This window comes from Balaenoptera ricei, chromosome 16, assembly GCF_028023285.1.
Source record: "Balaenoptera ricei isolate mBalRic1 chromosome 16, mBalRic1.hap2, whole genome shotgun sequence".
NCBI classification, from domain to species: domain Eukaryota; kingdom Metazoa; phylum Chordata; class Mammalia; order Artiodactyla; family Balaenopteridae; genus Balaenoptera; species Balaenoptera ricei.
Window position 1 is genome coordinate 26,490,434 of NC_082654.1, and position 26,199 is coordinate 26,516,632.

Here is a 26,199-nt window from a genome sequence, read left to right on the forward strand (position 1 = left end):
CCCTGAGTTGTTATACTTGCATAAGAAACCTCCTAGAAGAAAGTGCTAGGGTTGTTTGTTTGTTATTTAAGTTTTGTTTGTTTGTTTTTCAGGGACAAGGTGTTGACAGTGTTAATTGGTGTGCTGAAACTGGCATCAAGATGGCCCAGTCCAATGGGAACATTAGCTTCTTTGGTTCAACACTGGTTCAACTCTGAACGATTATATGAATGTTTGGTGCCAGTATTATCATTATTTTCCCTAAATTAGAGGACACTAAGGCTCCAGAGAGACTAAGACAGGAGCCAAAGATCAGAGTCCATGGGCTTCTCTGGGAGGCCTCAATGTGAAGGCCTGAACTATGGCTGGAGATAATTTTAGAGACCTGTTGTTAGGAACCCACTGTGTGTACTAGATAACTTGATTTTGAAAATTGGAAAGTGTTGTACAAACAGGCCCCCAAACCCTTACTGTAGTCAGTGGGTATTAATACTTTTGGATGGAAACCTGTGGATGTTCACAGGCGCAAATGGAAGTTAATGACACACATTCATTGAAAGTGATTTCATTCGACCACAAAGGAGCCTCTAGGTCTGCAGCTCTTTAAAAAGTTTTGTTTACATGTCCTTCTGAGAATTCTATCAAAAGTATGGCCCTTTTCCCCAGAAGAATGCACATATGCATACACACAACCCAGCATACAACTGTAGGGAGGATCTAGTTTCTGCAGCCCACCTACAGCATCCAGTGAATTCAGCTCATTCTTTGCTGACTTCACCAAGGTCGCCTGAGTGAACTGAAATTCTCTTCCATCATAAAATTCTCCACATCTTTCGGGCAGCTTTAAGCTCTACCTAAAAATAGCATGAAGAAAAGTAATAATTCCATCCATAATTAGAGACAAGATTCTTGAGTCCAGCATGGAAACCATGATGGTGCTTTGATCAATGAGATTGTTCTCCAGGGAGGGAGGTTTTAGTAACTTTTGTGACGGACTTACTCTTTCTCCTCAGTTGCTCCAGGATTCATCTGTGAATAAGTCCTTTCAAAGGGGATGATTTTGACTCCTGCAAATTTAAGCAGATCAGAGGTCCTGGGTAGAGGATTTAGAATAAGAAATAGCATATAGTAACCCTGGTTGTCAAATTACATTGGCTTTACAATAAGATTCTGCTCATTTGGTGTAGCTCAACTCTTTTCTTGTTCCCTTGGTTTTTTCATATACTAGACAGGCCCAATTTTAATTCTGAACATTGAGTTCTATTAGGTAAACAGGAGTAATTTTAAAGTCTCCCTCCCCTGAGTCACTTCTGTCCACGGAGACAAGCAAACCACCGTCGGCGAAGCGCTGGCAACATGTCCGGATGAGCAGGGGAAACTTCCATTATCTTTTCAGTCAACTTGAACAGCTTCTGAAGAAAATTTCTCTTCCTTCAGTGAGTAACTTTTGTCTTATCTAAAAACTTAGCTGTGGTCTTCTTTCTTCTTCCCTTTTTTCCCTGAGGCTACTTCAGCAAAAAATGTTTTGTTTTGTTTTGTTTTTTTAATTGAGGCTTGCCTGTTAGGCCAGGGAAGAAAAAATAATTTGTTTTATGTGTGTTCTTATTTGAAGTGAGTCGTGACTAACTACACTAAGAAGATGAAACACTAAAGATACTTTGGGGTTTTTTTTTTTTTTTTTTTTTTTTTAAAGCTTTGTTCTCATAGAATTTTTTTTTTTTAATTAATTAATTAATTAGTTTTTGGCTGTGTTGGGTCTTCGTTTCTGTGCGAGGGCTTTCTCCAGTTGCGGCGAGCGGGGGCCACTCCTCATCGCGGTGCGCGGGCCTCTCACTATCGCGGCCTCTCTTGTTGCGGAGCACAGACTCCAGACGTGCAGGCTCAGTAGTTGTGGCTCACGGGCCTAGTTGCTCCGCGGCATGTGGGATCCTCCCAGATCAGGGCTTGAACCCGTGTCCCCTGCATTAGCAGGCAGGCTCTCAACCACTGCGCCACTAGGGAAGCCCCACTTTGGGGGTTTTTTAGTGTCCTCTTCACTCATTTGTTAAACTCTAGGGTTCCTGGTTCATTGAAGGTAATTAGTGTTGGTAGGAACAGTGTCATTTATAATAAGTCATCACAGCCCCTTACATTTCATATCCATTGAACTTTCAAGTAGATGGGGCACAAGGCCAGTGAGGGGGGTGAGCAGAGAACAAGCCCAATTCCTAATCTAGAACACTCCTTACTGAAACTTCATACTGGGTTTTATAATGCAGAAGAGCAATCGTTAGTGTAATCTTGAACCCCTTCCCCCTTTTTGATTTGTGAGGTATGAGGGGAGTGTCTTAGTCCCCTCCTTAATGGGCAGTGCCTTGAATGGTTACTTGAGGGTGTGGAACTTTAAAGATCACAGAAATGTACCTTCTCATTTCTTTTATCCCGTCCTCCAACCAAATGGCGAATCTGCATTATTGTGGGAAATTAAGACGAGATCTCTCCCTTCAAGATTGAGCCCTTGTCAGGAAGGAGGAAAACTCTCCTCTATCCTTCTAGGTTCTTCTTGCTGCCCTAAGTATTAAATTGACATGAGACAGATAAACAGGAGAAAATCAAAGTTAACTTTGTATGGGAATCCACACACATAAGAGGGTCAAAGACCCCACATACATAAGAGGTTCAGAGACAGAAAGGTAAAATGAGGTATATACGCCATCATGAGCTAAGGAATGGGGCAGGGGTCTGGGTCTTCCTAGGACAGGAGGGTCATTCACAGGACATTAAGGAGAGCAGATGCTTGATAATTAGATGTTTGTTCTGCCATGTAGATGGGGCCACTAAGATAAATTTTATCTCTGGTAATTACCTTTTCTAGGAAAAATCCCCAATTTAAATTCTTCTAGGTAGTTAAGAGAGCGGCAGTGAGTTTCTCCTGAACCCGCAGGGTCTTGATTGCATTTAGTTCAAAATGAGCCTCATGCAAAAGTAGCCCATTTTGGGGAGGCTTGTTCTGAACCCCTACAGATCCAATTTTTATATTTCCTACTGTGGTCCTAGGAAATTTATAATTTTTAAAGAGTGTTTCCCTTTTCTTCATTTTGTCTCCCTCATGAAATCCTTCTAGCTAAAACGGGATGGAAATAATTAATGGAAGAAAATAAGACATTGATTAAAATGGATATTTGTTTTTATTATTTATTTTGGATTACTTCCTCACTTCCATTTTAAATTGCAGTATATGATCTTAGAATTTGAGCTGACAACTAATTTTCTTCATTACACTGATCTCTCACCTTTTCATAATTGGTTTGCTTAGCTCTTAGAATTTTCATTACTTTATTTCTTCATGTGTAATAAAGCCATACTAACTTGTAATATTTGAGGAAGTAGAGGGAAGTCCAGTTTAAATTAGCTTAAAATCTTAAATACAGTATTTTTGAAGGAATGTTATATTATCATTTGTGTGTGTGTGTGTGTGTGTATATATATATATATTTACATATATATATAACTTAAATCACGTGTTACCTAGCATGCTCCTTAAGGAATTTGCAATTACCTGAGCCTTGGTTTTGCATGTAAATGGATACTTCTAAGTGCTTGAGCCTACTGTGAAAGATTCCTTAATAATTTAACCAGTAATCCTTAAAGTCTAGGTTATACTCATATTTAGTAAACATTTTTTTTTCTCATAGCTAGGATGAAAGTACATTTAGCTCAGCTCTATAAGGTATTACATTATTAATAAGTAGAGTGGCACTACTAGGACTTTTTTTTTTAGAGAATCTACAGTGCTCTCCATATACATGTGCATTTACATGACTATTACATCTACTACACACAGTGATGTGTACGTGCACATGTATTAAAATCCCTGAGCACACCACATATTTGCGGACAAATTGAGGAAATGATCTTTGCGTATAAACTAGACTAAGTTTTCTGAGGGCAGGAATCGTGTCCCTTGGCATTCTTCTTCCAAAGTAAACATATCTGCCAAAGACTTTGTTCTGGTACCCACCTTAGTTGGGGGCAGCCTTTATGAGGAGCAGCTCCAATTCCTTTCTGCCTTTCTGTTTGGGTGCTAATGAATGGGAGGGAGAGTATGTGTCGGGGGAAGGCTGGGAGGTTGAGCTTTGCACTGTCTACATACTTGTGAGTGGGAGTGTGATTCCTTGCCCGTCCCTGATTCTCTTGCCTGCCACATCATAATCACAGTAGCTAATAGCACAGGCCCTGAATTTGAACCTTGGCACTCTCATTTTCCAGCTGTGGAATCTACTTTGAACAGATCTAATTAATCTCTCTAAGCTTCAGTTCCCTGATCTAGAGAATGGGGGTCATAAACACCCTCCCCAGGTACGTGCACTCTAGGAGGGATTTTTTTTTTTAAGATTTTTTTTTTTTTGATGTGGACCATTTTTAAAGTCTTTATTGAATTTGTTAAAATATTGCTTCTGCTTTATGGTTTGGTTTTTTGGCCTCGAGGCATGTGGGATCTTAGCTCCCTGACCAGGGATTGAACCTGCACCCCCTGCACTGGAAGGCGAAGTCTTAACCACTGGACCACCAGGGAAGTCCCTAAGGGATTTTTGATAGTGGTAAATACTATGCCATTTTATATAAGGGACTTGAGCATCCACAAATTTTGGTATCCATGGGGGTCTTGGAACCAATGCCCCGTGGATACGGATAGACTACTGTTTGGAGGGATTTTTGTTTTAATTTTGAAATGGTAGCTTTATTTTTTACAAGTTAACTAAAATGTAAATGTTTTAATAAACTAAGATTTTTCAACAATCAGATGATAGAGGTATCACTGATATCGAAGGATGAAAAGCAAAATGTACAGCCAGTCCACATTGTGACTAGGGCTGTTAAATCAGCGTCTGAAACCACTGCCCGCATGGTTCATGACGGTGCAGGGTCAAGTTCTCAGAAAGAATGTCATTAGCTTAACTCAGTCTGAGAACTGATTCCCCTTCGGCCATATGCTGCTATTCCAATCAGAGTCACAAGACACAAAGGCACAAACTGGGTGAAGTCACATGAGTATAGGAGGCAATGATTGACATCTCTATCACAGGAGCCATCCATTTCTAAACTCTATGAGGGTCAAGAGCAGTATCTGTTTGTTAAATGTTGAACATTAGTAAAAAAATGACCATAAAAAAAGATTGAATATCGGTGATAGATAAAACCTTGAGAACGGTGAAATCATCCAGGGAGAATGTAGATGGAGAAGGGCCAAGGACAGGCGACTAGGGAACCTTGACATCCATGAGGGGACAGAGGGAACAAGAAGAGGAACAAAAGAATTACCAAGAATCCAGAGTTATGTGATATTTCATATTAGAGGGTTTAAAGAAGATGAAAAAATCAATAATGCTAACTGAGAGTTTTTATAAGAGAATGTCCGAAAGCAGCTACATGTAAAAGGATGAAATTAGAACATTTTCTAATACCATATAAAAAAAAAAAAAACTCAAAATGGATTAAATACCTAAATGTAAGACTGGAAACCATAAAATTCCTAGAAGAAAACATAGGCTGAACACTCTTTCAGTAGCAATATTTTTTTGGATCTGTCTCCTAAGGCAAAGGAAACAAAAGCAAAAATAAACAAATGGGGCTTAATTAAACTTAAAAGCTTTTGCACAGCCAAGGAAACGATCAACAAAACAGAAAGACAGCCTACTGAATGGGAGAAAATATTTGCAAATGATATGACCAATAAGGCATTAATATCTAAAATATATAAACAGCTCATATAACTCAACATCAAAAAAACAAACAACCCAATTAAAAATTGGGCAGAAGACCTGAATAGACATTTTTTCCAAAGAAGACATAAAGATGGCCAACCGGCACATGAAAAGATGCTCAACACTGTTAACCATCAGTGAACTGAAAATTAAAACCACAATGAGATATCACCTCACACCTGTCAGAATGGGTATCACCAAAAAGATCACAAATAACAAATGTTGGCAAGGATGTGGATAAAAGGGAACCCTTGTGCACTGTTGGTGGGAATGTAAATTGGTGCAGTCACTGTGAAAAAGAGTATGGAGGTTTCTCTCAAAAAACTAAAAATAGGGACTTCCCTAGTGGCACAGTGGTTAAGAATCTGCCTGTCAATGCAGGGGACACGGGTTCAAGCCCTGGTCCGGGAAGATCCCACATGCCACGGAGCAACTAAGCCCATGTGCCACAACTACTGAGGCCACGTGCTGCAACTACTGAAGCCCATGCGCCTAGAACCCGTGCTCCACAAGAGAAGCCACCGCAATGAGAAGCCCGCGCACCGCAAGGAAGACTAGCCCCCACTCGCTGCAACTAAAGAAAGCCTGCGTGCAGCAATGAAAACCCAAAGCAGTCAAAAAAAAAAAAAACCTAAAAATAGAACTACCATATGACCCAGCAATTCCAATCCTGGGTATATATCTGAAAAAAAAAAGGAAAACACTAATTCAAAAAGATACATGCACCCCAATGTTCACAGCAGCATTATTTACAATAGTCAAGATACGGAAGCAACCCATGTGTCCATCAACGGATGAATACACACACACACAATGGAATACTATTAAGCCACAAAAAAGAAAAAAAAAGAATGAAAATTTTGCCATTTGCAGTAACATGGATGGACTTGGAGGGTATTATGCTAAGTGAAATAAGTCAGACGGAGAAGGACAAATGCTGTATGATATCATTTATATGTGGAATCTAAAAAATAAAACAAACTAGTGGATATAACAAAAAAGAAACAGATTCACAGGTATAGAAAACAAACTAGTGGTTACCAGTGTGGAGAGGGAAGCAGGGAGGGGCAAGATAGGGGTAAGAGGTTAAGAAGTACAAACTACTACGTATAACAGAAGCTACAAGGATATGCTGTACAGCACAGAGAATATAGCCAATATTCCATAATAACTGTAAACGGAGTATAACCTTTAAAATTTTTGAATCATGTTATAAACCTGAAACTAATATAATATCAACTATATCTCAGTAATAAATAAATAAATAAATAAAAGAAGGTCTGAAAGACATCCAATGGATTTCGCAGTGTGGTGGGGTCAGAGGCCAAACTACAATGAGTGTACAATGAATGCGGAATAAGATAGAGACACAAGTGTTCATCATATTATTCTACCAAGAAGTCTGAACATGGAAGGAGAGAAATTAAAGGAAAATTAGAAGGGAACAGGGAACACAGCATCAGTGGAGGATTTTAAAATTTTGTATGGGATAAAAGTCTTGAGCGTATTTGTCAGCAGAGGAGAAGAAGCCAACAGAGAGGGTGAGTTGAAGATGCAGGAGGAAAATGATGAATGAAACAAGAATCTGTGGGAGGTCTGAGGAAACAGTGTCGAGAGTGTAGGTGGAGGCCTCGATTTTTTAAAAAATAAATTAACACAGTCATTAATACAGTTTCTATTTCTAGTCTTCTCTTCCTTTTTTCTTTTTTTTTTTTAAGTGTTTAACTCAACTTTGAAATAGGTAATGCATTCACATGATTCAATGCTTTAAAAGATCCAAAAAGGCAGGCACCTCTTCCCACCACCACCACCACCCTAGCGGCAGCTTCTTAGTTCTTTCCATTGACAACCAAATTCATGAGTGTCTTTTTTTTTTTTTTTAATGAACTTATTTATTTATTTATTTATTTATGGCTGCGTTGGTTCTTTTTTTTTTTTTTCAACGTATTTATCGGAGTATAATTGCTTTACAATGTTGTGTTAGTTTCTGCTGTATAACAAAGTGAATCAACTATACGTATACATGTATCCCCATATCTCCTCCCTCTTGCGTCTCCCTCCCACCCTCCCTATCCCACCCCTCTAGGTGGTCACAAAGCACCGAGCTGGTCTCCCTGTGCTATGTGGCTGCTTCCCACTAGCTATCTATTTTACATTTGGTAGTGTATATAAGTCCATGCCACTCTCTCACTTTGTCCCAGCTTACCCTTCGTTGCTGCATGCAGGCTTCCTCTAGTTGCGGCAACTGGGGGCTACTCTTCACTGCGGTGTGCGGGCTTCTCATTGCGGTGGCTTCTCTTGTTGCAGGGCACGGGCTCTAGGCACACGGGCTTCAGCAGTTGTGGCTCTCGGGCTCTAGAGCGCAGGCTCAGTAGCTGTGGCGCACGGGCTTAGTTGCTCCGTGGCACGTGGGATCTTCCCCGACCAGGGATCGAACCCGTGTCCCCTGCATTGGTAGGCGGATTCTTAACCACTGCGCCACTTGGGAAGTCCCTCATGAGCTTCTTGTGTGTCCTTCCAGAGATACTTTATGCTTATACGAGCAAAAAAAAATACATACATTCTCCTTTTTTTACACAAATGGGGGCATTCAATACACATCATTCTTATTTTTTTTTTTAAACCTAACAATATATTTGGGAAATACTTCTATAATAAGCATATAAAGTGTTTCCTCCTTTTTCGAACTGCATTTTATTCCATCTCCTTCCTACTGATGGGAGATGTACTGCTAGCAATTGTAAACATTGCAGAAATGATTTGTTTTTGTACACTGAACTGTGAGACATCTGCAGGATAAATTCTTAGAACTGGAATAATTGGTTCAAAAGGTATGTACACAGAAAATTTCAATCTATATCATGAAAAGCAGAATACCATTGCAGTTAAAGGCTAAGAGCTCTAGATTGCTTTAATTCCAGCTTCATCACTGACTAGTTCTACAGCCTTGGGCAAGTCCTTGTGTCTGTTTCCTCATCTGTAAAATGGAGATGTTGATAATAATAGCACCTACCTTAATAAGGATTAAATAAAATAGTACATGTTATACATAGCAAATGCTCAGTAAAGTTATTATTATTTTGCCAAATTGTTAGAGAGATTGATTAGAATCAGGAGTACCAATTCTTTATCTTTAAGGTGGAGGGAAAGGAAGTGATAAAGTGGAAATTAAGAGAGATACAACTTAATGGTCTCAGATTCCTTAAGGAAAAGGAAAGATTATCTCCTGAGCATGAAAGGAAAGGGGTTGAGAATGGGGTTTGAAATTCAGAGGAGTAATTGAAATGGAAGTAAGGGTGACAATCTTTGGATTTGAGGTGAAGGAATTGTAAGGCTGGGATGTTGGATGATCATCCCCCAAGGACTATAACGTCATGCACGATGACAGCAAGAAGAGAGGAAAGTTGTAAGCTTCGTGCCCAAAATCTTAAAATGAATCTTCAGTGAAAATGAGCAACATGAGGTCAGTAAGGAATTGCAATAACAAAGGTTAGAAACTGCAAAGGAGCAAGAATTCAGAGGTGGAGGAGTGGTGGTCTGGAGGCTGTGGGGAATGAAGAGAATGTCAATTCCATTGCCTTACCAGGACATCAGGTGTCTTCATTCAAAAGGAGAGCAGAGGTGTCAACTCACACCTGTTAGAATGGCTGTTATCAAAAAGACAACAAATAACAAATGTTAGTGGAGAAAAGGAAACCCTTGTGAACTGTTAGTGGGAATGTAAACTGGTGCAGCCACTATGGAAAACAGTATGGAGGTTCCTCAAAAAATTAAATATAGAACTATCATATGCAATTTCACTCCTGGGAATTTATCTGGAGAAAACAAAAGCACTAATTAGAAAAGATATACGCACCCCTATGTTCATTGCAGCATTATTTACAATAGCCAAGATATGGAAGCAACCTAAGTACCCATCAATAGATGAATGGACAAAGAAGATGTGGTATATATATACAAGGAATACTATTCAGCCATGAAAAAAAGAATAAAATCTTGCCATTTGCAACAAAATGGATGGACCAAGTGGGTATTATGCCAAGGGAAATACTCAGACAGAGAAAGACAAATATGGTACTACACCACTTATACGTGTGCCTAAAAAATGAAACAAATGAACAAACATAACAAAACAGAAACAGAGTCAAAGATACAGAGAACAAACAGGTGGTTGCCAGAGGGGAGGGAGATAGGAGGAGGAAAGAAATAGATGGGGGAGATTAAGAGGTATAAACTTCCAGTTGCAAAATATGTGAGTCACAGGTATGAAATGTACAGTGGGGGGAATTTAGGCAATAATTATGTAATATCTTTGTATGGTGATAGACTTACCATAATTAGACTTACCGTGGTGATCATTTCGAAATGTCTAGAAATGTCCAATCACTATATTGTGTAACAGGAACTAACATAGAGTTGTAGATCAATTATACTTCAAAACAAACAAACTCATAGAAAAAGAGATCAAATTTGAGGTTACCAGAGGAAAGGGTAGAAGGAGGGGGAATTAGATGAAGGTAGTTAAAAAGTACAACTTCCAGTTATAAGATAAATAAATATTGGGTTGCGGACTTTCCTGGTGGCACGGTGGTTAAGAATCCACCTGACGCCAAGGAGAAACTAAGCCCGTGTGCCACTACTGAGCCTGCGCTCTAGAGCCCATGAGCCATAACTACTGAGCCCATGTGCCACAACTACTGAAGCCCGGGTGCCTAGAGCCTGTGCTCCGCAACAAGAGAAGCCACCACAATAAGAAGCCCACACACCGCACCACAGAGTAGCCCACGCTCACCACAATTAGAGAAGGCCCGTGCACAGCAGCGAAGACCCAACGCAGCCAAAAGTAAAAAATAAATAAATTTATTTAAAAAAAAATAGTGCTTGATGAGGACTTACAGACCAAAAAAAAGAATCCGCCTGTCAATGCAGGGGACATGGGTTCGATCCCTGGTCCAGGAAGATCCCACATGCTGCGAAGCAACTAAGCCCGTGTGCCACAACTACTAGGCCTGTGCTCTAGAGCCTGCGAGCCACAACTACGGAGCCCTTGTGCCACAACTACTGAAGCCTGTGCGCCTAGAGCCCGTGCTCCGCCAACAAGAGAAGCCACCGCAATGAGAAGCCCGCGCACCACAACGAAGAGCAGCCCCCACTCGCCGCAACTAGAGGAAGCCCGTGCGCAGTAACAAAGATCCAGTGTAGCCAAAATTAAATATAATAAATAAATACATAAATAAATAAATATTGGGTTGGCCAAAAAATTTCATTCAGGTTTTTCTGTAAGCTGTTACGGAAAAACCCAAACGAACTTTTTGGCCAACCCAATATTAGGATGTAATGTACAACATGACACATATAATTAACACTGCTGTAAGTTATATATAAAAGTTGTTTAAAAAAAGAAAGTTGGTAAGAGAGTAAATCCTAAGAGTTCTCATCACAAGGAAAACTTTTTTTTTCTATTTCTTTAATTTGTATCTACATGAGGTGATGGATGTTCACTAAACTTATTGTGGTCATCATTTCATGGCGTATGAAGCCAACCGGTATGCTGTACACCTTAAACTTATACAGTACTGTATGTCAATTATATCTCAATAAAATTGGAAGAAAACAAAAGGACAAATGGGGGAAAGGCTGTCCGAAGAAGAGTCCAGTTTAGGTAAGGCAGGAGGTAGAGAGAACATTCTATAGCCAGATAAGGAAAATAAGGAAGTATGCTTGGACTTCCCTGGTGGTCCAGTGGCTAAGACTCCACGCTCCCCGTGCAGGGGGCCCGGGTTCGATCCCTGGTCAGGGTGCTAGATCCTACATGCTGCAACTAAGAGTGCACGCGCTGCAACTAAAGATCCCGCATGCTGCAATGAAGATCCCTCATGCCGCAACTAAGACCCAGCGCAGCCAAATAAATAAATAAATAATTTAAAAAATAGCATCTATTTGTTAAAAAAAGGAAGTACGCTTGTTCTAGAAACAGAGAATACCAGAGGGGTCAGGGGAAAGGTTTTGGAGAAAAGGAGAAAAGGAGAAAAGCAATTGGATGGGTGGAGCAGAAGAATAACAAAGAAAGATGGGGATGGGAATAAGTGAGGATACAGGGAACCTTGAGTCAATGGTGAAGTCACTGCTGTGAGAAGATGATGCAAGCTATGGATCCTCTCTCCAGAAAAAAATATATTTATACATACATGCAAATGTTGCATGCAATCTCAGGTAGGTCACAAACTCCATGGACACCCAACTTTTTAATTTTTTAAAAATATTTATTTACTTATTTTGGCTGTGCCGGGTCTTAGTTGCAGCACGTGAGATCTTTGTTACAGCATGTTTTTTAGTGGCGGCATGTGGACTTCTTAGCTGCGGCATGCAGACTCTTAGTTGCGGCATGCACGCGGGATCTAGTTCCGCCACCAGGGTTCGACCAGGGATTGAACTCTGCACTGGGAGTGCAGAGTCCTACCCACTGGACCACCAGGGGAGTCCCCCCAACTTTTTAAAGTAAATTTTTTTCTTCATGTGTATTTTATATTTTTTAATTTTTATTTTATATTGGGGTATAGTTGATTTACAACGTTGTTTTTAAAGTAAACTTTTTATTGAAGTATAATATACATGCAGATAATTGGTTTCCCACTGAAAGTGAACTTCCCTATGTTACCAAAAACCAGATCAAGAAGCAGGACATCACCTGCTCCCCAGAATCCCCGCCTTGAGTCCTCTTTCAGGCACTAACCATCCCGCAAGGGTAACCGATATCCTGACTTCTATAACCATAGACTAGTTTGATCTGTTTTTGAATTTTATACAAATAAAATCATAAGGATGCATTCTTATAAGTCTGGTTTCTTTACTCAACATTACGCTTGGGTGGTTCATCCATGTTGGTGCATGGAGTTGCAGTTCATTCATTCTCATGTCTGTATCATATCCCACTGTATGATGTATGACAATTTATCCATTCTACAATCCATAAATATCTGGGTTTGGGACTATTACAAATAGTGCTGCTGTAGGCACTCTTGCACATGCCTTTTGGCGAACATGTGTACACATTCTGTTGGTTTTACACCTAAGAATAGAGTTCCCAGGTCATAGGTTCAGCTCTAGTAGATAATGGGTCTTATGTTTTGACAAGGAACAAGGAAAACAGGGATGCAGGGGAAGTGGAATTCATACAAGCTTTCAATCTGAATTCTAGTATAAAGTTATACAAGATATTTTGCATTGATCATTTATCAATACTGAGAATGAAATAAAACCACAACAATCAAAGACTGGATGAATAAACCCAAGGGGAGATTCACTGAAAAGATTAATAAAACTTCTGACAAGTCAAGAAAAAAATAGAAAACGTAAACTTTTAAGAAATATTAATTGCCAAAACGGACTCAGGAAGACTCAGAAGAGTTGAGGAGACTAATAATTATTGAAGAAACTGGAAAATTACGTTAGAGAATTATCTCTCCAAAAAAAGCACTAGGACCTGACACTTCTCATGGTCACCTTTCTTTAGTGCTTCAAAGAATAGATAATTCACTTGCTATTTAATCTGCTTTAGGACATAGAAAAAGATGGAAAGTTTCTCCAATAACTTTACATAACTAGCAAAATCATAATACCAAAACTTGACAAGGCATAAATAAGAAAACTACAACCCATTTTTTCGTATGACTAAAGATGCAAAAGAAAGAAAATCCTAAGTAAATTGCAAAGAGAATCCCATTCTGTATTAAAAGAAGACACTCTGGATAAGTTAGTATTATTCTAGGAATGGTGGGACACCAAGAAATCTACCAATATAATGCATCTCATAAATAATTCAGTATTTGTCAGAAGTCTTTAAAATATGTATACATAGCCTTTGACCAACAATTCCACTTTTAGGATTCTATCCTAAGAAAATATAACAGTTATGCATAAAGCTTTCACCACAAGGCTATTCCTTAGTGCTGTTTATATCAACAACAAAGACAAAAACAGAAAGAACACAATACAGGGTCAGCTAACCTATCCTCTACATATGAAATAACCTATGACAATGAAATAATATGTAGCCATTAAAAATAATGTTGTAGAAAAGTCTTTAATAACATAGAAAAATATCCATGCCAAAAAAATGCAATATGGCCTCATGTAGGTTAAAAAATACGTTTCAAATTTTTAATTTATTTTTAGCTATCTGCGTTCTCCAGACTTTTTGCCATTATCACGTATAACTTTTCTAATATAGTGATAAGGATGTGAAGCAACCATTTTTTAAAATTCCTGTTTCTTGTTTGTGATTGGGGGTGAAATGCCAGAGAATCACCTTGGCATTCACTTTAGGAACAGAAAGTACTCATTCGTATTTCTCTACCAGCTGATTGACCCCACTTAGGGCCCAGCCTGGATCACAGGCCTCCCCACTTCTCACCCAGCTGTCAAACTTTACACAAGATCTCATCCAGTCTACCCCAGCACTGATGCCAGATTCACCCTCCTCAAATACCTCTGTACCCCTGTCACTTCCCTGCCACAGAACTTTCAATGGCTCCCCACCCTCCCTAGCTTTCCAATTCAGGGCTCCAAAGCCTGATTCAATGTACCTGTCAGATCTTACTTCTCAGGGACGCCCCACAGTACACCCCCTTCACATCTGTAGTCAGGACCATCACCATCCCACACACATCGTGCCCCTTCCAGCCTCCACATATTTGACTCTGCTGCTCTCCCTTCCAGCCATGCCCCTCCTCCCCCCTCCCCATGCTGCTGCCTAATAAATAGTCCCAACTCTCCTTCAAAGCTTAGCTCAAATCTCCTTTCTTTCATGAAGACTACCCCAGCTCATACCTCTGACCGCAAATGGGCCTAAAAGTCTGAACAACATTTGAACTGTTGAAGTAGTGGGCAAACAGTCTGGTTTACAAGGCCTTGAGGATTCATCTTCATCATGAGATCCCCGCCCTGCTGCCTTCCTGCCTAATTCCAGCAGCCCTCACACCAGTCCATTCTCCTCAAAGTACAGACATTGGCAGATCACCCCCTGAGAGGGGCAGAAATTCCATCTCTCACCTTTGTGAGTCTCACTCAGTGAGTCCTGGTTGCCCGCCTGAGGACCCACCTCCTCTACAATGATTGACACCAGCAGTCAGCTGGTAATGACTGACACTGTCTTGGGACTGTGACCTTACCTGGTATTATCAAATCATTGATAAATACTGACTAAGCCACTGAAGGTTTGCAGCAGAAAATGAGGATTTTGTCTGTCAGGAAGATCCACTAATAAGAGTTCAGAAAAAGTAGGAAGGCCATTTTGGTATCACAATGTTAAGAGTAAATATTGAATGAGTACTTACTCCGTGCCAGGCAGTACTTTTACATGCATTATCTCACTGAGTCACAACAGCCTTAAGAAGCATATTCCATTCTTATCCCCATTATAGAGGAGGAAACTGAAACTTTGAACAGCTAAGTAATCATAAAATTAATATATGACCCAGCAATTCCACTCCTAGGTATATACCCCCCAAAATTGAAAACAGGGACCCAAACAGATACTTGTACACCAGTGGTCCCCAACCTTTTTGGCAGCAGAAACTGGTTTCGTGGGAGACAATTTTCCCCCAGACAGCGGGGTGGTGGGGGGCTGGGTCAGGCGGTAATGTGAGCAATGGGGAGCGATGGGGAGCAGCACATGAAGCTTTGCTCGCTCGCCCGCCACTCTCCTCCTGCTGTGAGGCCCGGTTCCTAACAGGGGGTTGGGGACCCCTGTTGTACACCCATGTCCATAGCAGCATTATTCACAGTAGCCAAAGGTGGAAACACCCGAAGTGTCCATGACGAATGGACAAACAAAATGTGGTATATCCATATAATAGAATATTATTCAGTCACAAAAAAGAATGAAGTTCTGATATATACTACAAAGTACGTGAACCTCGAACACATTATGCTAAGTGAAATAAGCCAGTCACAGAAGACCAAATGTTATATGATTCCACTTATGTGAAATAGGCATAATTCATAGAGACAAATTAGATTAGAGGTTACCAGGGGCTGAGGGGAGGGGCAAAAGGGGAGTTATTGCTTCATTGGTACACTTTCTGTTTGGGGTGATGAAAACAGTTTTAGAAGTAGATAGTGGTGATGGATGTACAACATTGTGAATATATTCAATGCTACTAAATTGTACACTTAAAATGGTAAATTTTATGTATATTTTAACATAAAACTTTTTTTTTTAAAGTCGTATAGCTAGAAAGTGGTCAAGCTAGAATTTGAGCCCAAACCTTTCTGACTCTAGGGCCCGTGCTCTCAATCCAAGAGTTTTACTCCCCCTAGAAAAAGCAGCCAACCAGGAGCCAGGAGGGCTGGATTCTTGTCATCACCATCTGTGTGACCTTATACAAGCCTGATCTTCCAAGGCCTCACTTTCCTCAGCTGTTAAATGATAAGATTGAATAGAATATCTCTGACAATCCCTGCTGGTTATAACAGTCCTGACAGTGTCAGCTATCCATTGATTGTGATTTTACAGCATGGAAAATCCCAAGCCTTGATTCCTGACCTAGATATCATTTGCTTCTGGCGCACTCTGGAGACATTGATGGACAGGGAGCGAGGGAGAGGGACCGGCCGTCCACCCCTTACCTAGCCCCTCCCCTAGGGGTTTGCCCTGGAGTCGAGCCAGCTCTTGAAGAAGGCCTCCACTCCTCTCCCCATTCTGGGAGAGGGATCGGGCCTGGCTGTGCTCCAGGATAAACTTCCACAAGGCGAGCAATAACATAAAGTCAAGGTGAAGATCAGGGCAGCCCTTAAAAAGGCCTCCTTGCACCCTGAAGTGGCTGAAGCCACTCCACAGCTGTTTGTCCTGCCTGCCGCCACCCGGCCACCATGTGGGTGCTCTTGGTTCCCTTGCTGCTCACCCTCGCCTATTTATTTTGGCCCAAGACCACGGGCTCTGGTGCCAAGTACCCCAAGAGCCTCCCATCCCTGCCCCTGGTGGGCAGCCTGCCGTTCCTCCCCAGACATGGCCATCAGCACGTGAACTTCTTCAAGCTGCAGGAAAAATACGGCCCCATCTATTCCTTTCGTCTGGGTTCCAAGACTACTGTGATGATTGGCCACTACCAGCTGGCCAGGGAGGTGCTTCTCAAGAAGGGCAAGGAATTCTCCGGGCGGTCCAAAGTGGTAAGCAGTGCCTATCATCCCTCTTCTCTCACCACTCCCTGGGGATGTTCAGTTCTCCAGGCAAGGCCATGCCTGGAATGACACTTCCAGCTCCAACAACCTGTGATTCTTCCAGAAACAGACTGCCGGGGCTGTGGGTGGGAAGTGACCCCTTGGACCCCATCCAGCCTCTAAACTAGGCAGGAAGAATTAAAGGAAGGTTTCATTTTCTGGGCTTCCCAGGAGGTGGGGTGGGGTGGGGTGGGAGTGGTGGTTTGAGGGCGTCAGGGAGCCCTTAAAACAGTCATCTCTCCCGTGAACTGGATGATGATCTCTCTGAGCTTAGACTTCCATAATTAACTGAGAGAGTGCATATAAAGCACTTAGCCCAGTGCCCAGTGCGGGAATAAACAGCCTTGATGAATGCTGTTCTTCACATGGAAAAGTGGGGGAGTGATTGCTGTCCTCCATGGAAAGTTGTGAGGGAGAAATACCCTGGCTCTTGGAGGGCTGGGATTGCTATTTTCCTGGAGCTTTCTCCAGCTGCTCCAGCCGCAGGGAGCTGACCCACGGTAGCGCTTTGAGGGAGGATGCTGATGAGCCAGCCTATTGAGCTTTCTGTTTTGCTCCTGGGGGGCAGAGGGGAGTGGGGGTTAACCATCCAGCAACACTGCCAGCCCCCCACTGCAGCACCCGGCTGCTGAGAACTCCCTTGAACATCCCGGGCAAGGCCCCCCGGCTGCTCATCTTTGATCAGACCAAGGGTTGACTCTTTTTACCTTGGACCAGTCAGCCAGGTCTGCGGGCCAACTATCCCCCTTCCAACTCTGCTGAGCTCTTCTCTCCAGAGCAAAGAGGAAGGAGGAGGCTAGTCAGATGGGGTTTGCAGGTCAGGGGATAGAAGAGGGGAGGTGTGGGAGCTTTACGGTTTGGGGGGCGCCTCTGGGAAGAGGCAGCTTGGCCCAAGTCCAGACTGGGTGGACAAGAAATGTGCACTCTCCAGATGTGGCCCTGGGGTGGGCACACAGCCTGGCAATGGAAGGGTAAACTAAGGGCGGCTGAGCTGCTGTGCCTTTAGCAGCCTCCGCCCCCAGAGGGCCCAGGGAAAGGCAGGGGTTTGGGCTGTCCTCGGTCTCTGCTCCTGTTCCTGGGACAGGCACAATTTAGAGAGTTCATCCCATCCACAGTTGCCTTCCCCTGGTCAGAAACTGATGAGAAAAAGAGGTCACCTGTCACTGACCTGAACCCCAGGACCGCTGCATTCTAATTCAGTGTTCTTTTTCTCCTCGCTCTGTCTCTCTGATGGAGTTGAGAGTGTGAGGCCATAGGTTCTGTCCTACCAAGGCGTTATAGTCATGGCGGAGTGGAGCAGGGAGGTCCCATACGGAGGCGGAACGGCAGGTACCTGCCTTCTTCCCCAGGGCTAGGACAGGTGGATGGTGTCTGATTCCTATGTCCTTTCCTGCTTTCCAAAGTTGACTCTAGACATCCTGTCAGACAACCAAAAGGGCATCGCCTTCGCCGACCATGGTGCCGTCTGGCAGCTGCATCGGAAGTTGGCACAGAACGCCTTTGCCCTGTTCAAGGATGGCAACCTGAAGCTAGAGAAGATCAGTGAGTGCCCAGCCAGCCCTGGGCTGCTGGAGGGAGAAGAGGTTTGGGAAGGGAGAGGGTTCTGGATGATTCCATCTAGCATTTTCTTGGCTACCGCTGCCATCTACTGGACATCTGCTCTCTGTCCTTGACTACAATGGAACTGGTAGAGAGGGGGTGAGGGGGCGGCTCAATTCCCCACCCTCATGCCCCTCTCTCCCCTCAGTTAATCGGGAAGCCGGTTTACTGTGCGACTCCCTGGCCACCCGGCATGGAGAGTCCATAAATCTGTCGGAGCATCTCTCTCTGGCGGTGACCAACATAATCAGCTTTATCTGCTTCAACTTCTCCTTCAAGAATGAGGATCCTGCCCTGAAGGCCATATACAAGTTCAATGATGGCATCCTGGAGGCTCAGGGCAAGGAGATTTTGTCAGACATATTCCCTGGGTTTAAGGTGAGGATGAGGCCGGGCCCCACCGGCAGATCTCAGCAGACCCTGACAGGACACCTAGTTCTTTCCTCTTTCAGTTCAGCTCCAGACCCACCTTTTTTTCTGACCACCTCAGCCACAGTGACCTCTGACTCTTAAAACCTTGCTGCTCCTCTACAGAAATTGGTTTAGCTTTTAAATTATGCATTTGAATACTCATGATAATGGCTCTCGTTTATTTACCAATTGCCATGTGCCAGTACCAGCACTCCACAAGCATTAATCATGCATTTCCCTTGGAAGTGGGTTTTATTATCCCCATACAGTTGAGAATACAAGCTTCAAGAAGTTAAGGAACTTAACCAAGCCTTGAGACTCAAGTCTATCTCACTACCGGGTAAACCCTCAATCAGTGCTGGATGTTTGATTGAATGGGGAAGGGGACGTGGAGGTGACTCCTTTCTCCCTTGTTTGGAATTGTCCTAGTTGTCACTGATGGTCCCATTCTGGGTCCCTATGCTGCCTTCCATTCTGGCTGAAGTTTGGGGTTAGAGTGGGAACTCTCCAGAGACAGAAAGGTAGGATTTGACATTTCTACTTTGCAGATTTTCCCCAGCAAAACCCTGGAAAAGATAAAGAGTTGTGTTCGAATGCGAAACGAATTGCTGAGTGAAATCCTTGAAAAAAGTAAGGTAGGTGATGGAGCAGAAGAGATGATGAGTTAGGTGGAAGGCATCATGAGAGCAGGGCTGGGTCCATTTTGGGCACTGTAGGATCTCCTGCACCTAGCAGAGAGCCTGGCATATAGTAAGTGCTCAGTAAAAACTGACTTAACTAATGAATAGGCGTGGAGAAGTGAGGAATTGAAGAGGATCCTAGAAGGGACTTGTCTACCCCCCAAATTTAAAGAGGGCCCAGTGCTTCCTCCTACTTCCACAAGCTCATGGGTCCTGACTAGCCTCACTCCACTCCCTCACTTCCAAGTGGGAGAAGCCTTTGTATCTACAGTCTGGGGTGAGAGTATGGCAGGGGTTACAGATGGGGCTCCTTCCTCATCACCGTCTCCCAATCTCACCCAACCAGGAGAACTTCACCAGTGACTCCATCACTAACTTGCTGGACATACTGATCCAAGCCAAGGTGAACGCAGACAATAACAATGCTGGACCAGACCAGGATTCAAAGCTGCTTTCAGATAGACACATGCTCACCACCATAGGGGACATCTTTGGGGCTGGCGTGGAAACCACCACCTCTGTGATAAAGTGGATTGTGGCCTTCCTGCTACATTATCCTCCAGTGAGCTTCTCCCTACCCCAGCCTTCCCAACCACTCTTGACCCCAGCCAGACTCACCTCTGCTCCAGAGAGGGAGGAAGAGACTATACCCTCAGGACTTCTTTGCAGGATGACTGGGCTGCCGCACCCCTTACCCAAGCAGTGGTGGCTCCGGCCCTTGGGTGGAGCTGCCCCGTCTTCTGGAAACAAAGCCTGGGCTCGCAGAGCCACCACTGGGAAGGGTCTGGGCCAGTTCTTCTGGATGTGACAGTAGGATTCTTCTAAACCCTTGCTTCTCCCGGGCTTAAACACCCTGGTAACATCCACCCTGTTCTGGCCCTCAGTTGAAGAAGAGGATCCAGGATGATGTCGACCAGAATATAGGTTTCAATCGCGCACCAAGTATCAGTGACCGGAACCGCCTTGTCCTGCTGGAGGCCACCATCCGAGAGGTGCTTCGAATCCGGCCTGTGTCCCCCACGCTCATCCCCCACAAGGCTATCGTTGACTCCAGGTGTGCCTTCCCTCCCAGTAACATCCAGCCCACCTGGTCTCTCCTCCATCTCCCCACCCCCCCAGCTGTCTACAGTCAACCACTGACTACCAATCTTCCTACCCATGACCCTATTGACCAATGTGTCTACCACCCACCGACACCCACTGACTAATCCACAGATCTACCTGACCTCCCTCAGAAGCTGCCTGCTGCCACATGGAGACACGTGGTGTGGGATGCTCCTACCCAATCCAGTAGCCACAACACACACACATACGCACAGGCACCAGCTCAACATGCATACCCATGGGCCCTGACAGGCCCACAAGTGTTGATACATAAGTGCTTGTCAGGAGGAGAGGGCTGGATTCATAGTCCACCTGGTAGAAGCTGAGGAAAAGATGAGGGAGTAAAGGGCTCTTTTCCCCAAAGTGGGGGACCACAGAGGCTTGGGGCTGAGCAGGTGGGGAAGGGCAATATTCCAGACCCTCTTTTCCTCTCCCTCCCTGGGGCAGCATTGGTGACCTTACCATTGACAAGGGCACAGATGTTGTGGTCAATTTGTGGGCACTGCATCACAGTGAGAAGGAGTGGCACCGGCCCGACCTGTTCATGCCTGGTGAGTCCCTGTTCTGTCCTGCTCCCTGGCCACACAGCCACCTCTGTGCCCACCTTTCCAGCACTACTTCCCCTCTGCTGAGCTTGCTACTAGCAAACTCCTGACTCCAACTACGTGGACCTGTTGACACCCCCATCCTACGCTAGACTTACCCAGATTCTTCACAGCTGGGCTCCCACCTTCTCCTTCCACCAACTGCAAATCTCCTCCTCTAAGTAGCCCTCTAGGCATATGTCTCCCGTGAAGTCAGCCCCCTCTCCCCTTGGATGGTGGCATCCATCCGTCCTGAATATTCCATCTCCTCTGTGTGATTAAGGGCTACCTGAGAGCAGGGCTCTATCTCTCCTCAGACTGGGCCCCCCTCCCCCAAGTAAGGCGGTCTATCTTCTCAGACTGGGGCCCCCTGGGCAGGACCATGTTGCCCCCCACCCCCCGCTTACTCCTGCCCTGGGCCCTGACTGACACCTCCCCATGTCCACAGAGCGCTTCTTGGACCCCACGGGGACCAAGCTCATCTCGCCATCGTTAAGCTACTTGCCCTTCGGAGCAGGACCACGCTCCTGCATAGGTGAGATGCTAGCCCGCCAAGAGCTCTTCCTCTTCATGGCCTGGTTGCTGCAGAGGTTCGACCTGGAGATCCCGGATGATGGGAAGCTACCCTCTCTGGAGGGCAACCCCGGTTTAGTCTTACAGATCGATCCTTTCAAAGTGAAGATCAAGGTGCGCCAGGCCTGGAAGGAAGCCCAGGCTGAGGGTAGCACCTCGTGACTCCGCCCTGTGTGACCCCACAGCACGGAATTAGAGGAGCTCCCCCACCTTCCCCACCCACTCTGCCTTCTTTTCCAGCCTGCAGCCCTGGCAGTGCTGTGCGTAAACAGTTGTGTTTTTTTTTTTCAGAAGGTCTCTGAGCAGCTCATTCATTTGTTTGTTCACTCATTCTTTCAAAGAGTATTTTATTGAGCACCTACTATGTACCACTCACTCACTGTCCCTGGACCCTCAGGCTCCCTGGTCTTACATGAAGCTTACATTCTAGTGAGGGCTGACAAATGAGCATTTCAGAGACTCGTTATGTGCTTTGGAGTCAATTATACTAGGTGCTGGTGATGTGAGGGGAATGGCAGAAGTGGGGGGTGGCCACTGTGAATGACTGATTGGGGAAGGCGTGAAGATGTGGGGGGAAGGTGTCCCATGCTGAGGGAGCAGCAGGTGAGCAGTTCTCAAGGTAGGAGAGGTCATTCAGTCTAGAGCAGAGCCAATGAAGGGAAGAGTGGTCCCCGATGAGGTCAGACTGCAGGCAGGGCCAGGTCCCATGGAGTCTTTCTAAGTAGTAGGAAGGAGTTTGGGTTTCCATTCCAAGTATGAGAAGAAGTCACAGGAGGGTTTACACATTGAAGTGGAAAGGTCTGGTTAATATTTTTAAAAGATCATTCGAGTTGCTGAGTAGACACTGGTCTGCAGAGGGATGAAAGTGGGGGCCCTGGGGAGGAGGCTGTGCTGGTCCCGGACAGCAGGATGCTGGTGGCTTAGACCCTGGCGACAGCAGTGGAGACGGCAAGAAGCGGTGGGATTGAGTTTACATTTTGAAAGCAAAGCAGATCATGTTTGCTTTGATCCACGCATCGCTGCATGCATCTCAAAGCTTTGGCTTTGGGGAAGTGTCTATAATCCATAAACTCAACCCACAACTGCCCATCCCTCTCGTCTTGGTCCCCAAAGACTGGTAGGTCTCCTTTTCCTCATTCTGTACTGGGGTAAACACCGCAAGGAAAGGGCTTCCACGGCAGCCTCCCGCTGAAGTCCCAGGCTCTGCCCCTGCTCCCCACCCCCAAACCCCAGGAAGTCTGTAAATGCCTCACTAGAAAATGGAGCCCGGACTTCTTCAAGTCTTAAAACCGACATCTTTAAACCTTGGCCGCTGGCCAGTCCGCAAATGAAAGGTGTCCTGAGACGCCCTGGGAGAAACTGACCCTTGCCCTTTAGCCTAGAGAGAGGACTCAACCCCAGCTCCCTGGCGCCAGCCAGACCAGGGTCAGATCATCAGCGACCTGGTCCTTCCCTTCTGACTGGAGGAGGACTCTGGAAGGGCCGGCAGGGCAAGCCTGAGACTCCGCCTGGCCAAGTTCCAGGGAGAAGAAATCAAGGGAGCCCCCGCAAGGAGGGAGGGCCAAGGCTTTCCACCACAGCAGCCTCTTCTTCCTTCAAAGAGCTTTGCTAATCCAGGGGTAGCTGACCATTCCCCACTGCCCCCCAACTCAGTGCTGGCCTTCACTGGCCCGTGACCCTAAGGCCTTGCTAAAGAGCCCAGAGGAGTCGGTGGGCAGCTGTGGCTGACCCCAGCCTCCATCACGGGGAGCCTGGAGAGATGCTGCCACCACAGTGAGCGGATGAGAAAGGGGTTAAACTGGAGGTGGCTCCCTCCTTCTCTTGGGTTCCTCTATCCCCACCAGCTGCTCGCTGGCCTAGAGCCCAGCTACCCTCAGCTCAGAGCAGAGGGGAGCTGACTGGCTGGAGGAGAGTTAATTTCTCCAGATTTGCTCAGAATCTGAAAGGCATTTTGTGGACTAGTGAGGAACAGATAAACAACATCCCCTGTAGAAGCAGTGCATGAGTGTAACTGGGAAGGAAACATCCACTCTCCTTGATTCAGACCATTGAATGGCAGGGAAATGAGAGGCTAACCCTTCATTTTGAAGATGAGAAACCTGAGGGCCACTGGGGGCAGGTGTGTGGGGGGTGACTTGCCCTAAGTCACCCAGCAGCCTAGCAGCAGGGCTGGGACCAGAACCCTGGATTTCAGTGATGCAGGATGAGGAGCCAGCGTGCTCTCTCACAGGTCTTCCGCGTCTGTGCAGAAGGGCCTGAGTGTCTGGCTGGGGAGAGTACAAAGCTGAGCATCCTTCCAGGAAATGACCTCGTGAACTCTGACTCCTGCCCAAACTGCCCTTCCCCTGCCTGGAAGGCCTTTTCCCACCGACCTAAATCCTTTTAGCCCTCAGCTTCTGTACATTGGTGTGGAATCGCACATACGCTTGAGCGCCTGCCTGGGCTGCAAATGGGTGTGGTGACCCCCAGGGATGCTGCCACCCCTGCATCTCTGGAATTCAAGACTGAGCCCTCTTGTGTTCTTTTGGCTGCACATCAACCTGACAAGTAGGTTACACACACAAGAGGAGTGAGTCAGATGCTCTAAATCACTTGGCTAATTGGTCCAGTGGTAAAAGAACTCTAACTCCTTATGCAGAAGGAATTCCAGATCTCTGGCAAAGCTGAAAGGTCTTCATCAAGACCCCACAGTCACCTTTTGAGCCTCAGACTGCCCTTAACCAGGGCAATGGTGTAATGGTAAATAAACATTGAACAACCAGTTCTCTGGTGCTGGTGGTAGGGAACAGCCTTGATTTGTAGTGTTTGCTGATCACTGTGGTGTAAACATTCCTACCATGAATGTTCTGGTTGGCCTCTGGTGGCCACAAAGCCTGCAGCAAATGAGGAGCCCTCTCTCCAGTCATGCTCAGAGGGATAAACACCCATCTCAGGACAGGAACCCCATCACAGAAGCTAGAGAGGGGTGGGGAGAGGCCTGCAGGAGGAGGCCCCAGGTTCTGGGCCCCAGGCTCCCCAGTTTCCTAACTCTGGATCTTAGGCTCACTGTTAGCTTCTCATTTGTAAAGTGGGGTAACTTACCACCTGTGCTGCCATCATCTGAGGTTCTGGTGAGGATGAAAAGTAGAAAGGGCTGTGTGAGCAGGAGAGTTCCACACTGTTGGGAGTTACAGAAGATGAGAGGTCAGGCTGCGGGAGCAAGTTTTCTTTCTGTCATTTACAGACCGAGTAAGCGTAGGCAACTTACTTGGCCTTCTTAAACCTCGGTTTTCTCATCTGTAATATGGGTGGCTGCGATGTGTGTAGAAATAGCACCACCAACCCAGAGGGCTGCTGAGAACAAAATATGGACCTACATCTCGTGTTCAGTGCCTTGATAAATACTGGCTTTATTATCATTGCCTATATCCAGACCCACAAAATAAGTCCCTCTCTAAGGGTTTTACACAAACCTCCCAAAGGCCACCAGCTTGGTCAGGAAGGAGAACAGGTATATCCGGATGGGTCCATCTGCAGGACAATACCACCAGGGGTGCCCCCCTTGCAGCTCCAGATGGCCCTGCCGGCTGCCCCCTCTTTCTCTCCGGAGCCAGGGCAGGCTGGCAGCTGGGAAGTGGGTGGAGACCCCAAAGACAAACTTTTCAGGGTTCCAACACCAGGGTGCTTTGTAACATTTTCCAGTGGGACTGGGTTTCTTGAGACTCCTTGGTGAGAAGACATGCAGTGGAAGGTTAAACTGTGGTCAGGAGCAGGCTTATACCGTGCGGAGAAACTTCAGATCAAGCGAAAATCCTCTTCTCCCCCTCAGAAGCCACAAAAGCTCTTTTTAAAAAAATCTCCTCTGAGGAAGAGCGAAACACTCTTGCAAGGAAAAGACACAAAGAAGGTCCAAAAAACTCATTATGTTACAATGTTTCCAAGGGGTTACAGCCTCACTGCGGAGGTTAACACTGATCTGAAGCAGGTACCACCTGCCATTCCAGCACTGAGGGGCTCTGGTAGGTAACAGCTGGCTGGGTGTGGGGTCTCTGGGGGGCTTATGATGAGGCAAGGGGAGAGGGGTGAAGAGGGGATAAAGTACAACAGCTCCTGAGAAAACAGTGTCTGCTTTACCTGCCACCACGTTACTCCCCTGCTCAGCGTACCCTTCTCTGGTTCCCTCTCACCTCTGAGAAGAAATTAAAAGTTCTTCACGTGGCTTGTGAGCACCAACCGTACAACTCTTCACTAGTCTGGCCAACTAGTTAATTGCATGGGCTTTGGAGTCAACAGATGTGGGTTCTAATCCTTGGCTCTACCACAGCT

The 26,199-nt window shown here is 45.2% G+C and overlaps 1 protein-coding gene across 4 annotated transcripts; it reads left to right on the top strand.

The window, feature by feature from the left end:
- Positions 1 to 1,302: 1,302 nt before the first annotated feature.
- On the top strand, positions 1,303 to 25,907 carry LOC132350877 (steroid 17-alpha-hydroxylase/17,20 lyase). Of its 4 annotated transcripts, none has more exons than XM_059900438.1 (9): positions 1,303 to 1,415; positions 16,761 to 16,892; positions 18,347 to 18,485; positions 18,691 to 18,920; positions 19,502 to 19,588; positions 19,980 to 20,195; positions 20,518 to 20,687; positions 21,185 to 21,288; positions 21,770 to 25,907. In XM_059900438.1, the coding sequence occupies exons 1-9, from the start codon at positions 1,344 to 1,346 to the stop codon at positions 22,054 to 22,056; spliced, it is 1,437 nt and encodes a 478-aa protein (XP_059756421.1). In that variant the 5' UTR covers positions 1,303 to 1,343; the 3' UTR covers positions 22,057 to 25,907. The 4 variants fall into 4 exon arrangements, with proteins under 4 accessions (XP_059756421.1, XP_059756422.1, XP_059756423.1 ...); XM_059900439.1 differs by having other exon boundaries at positions 1,325 to 1,415; positions 16,712 to 16,892; XM_059900440.1 differs by having other exon boundaries at positions 1,330 to 1,415; positions 16,730 to 16,892.
- The last annotated feature ends 292 nt before the right edge of the window (positions 25,908 to 26,199 follow it).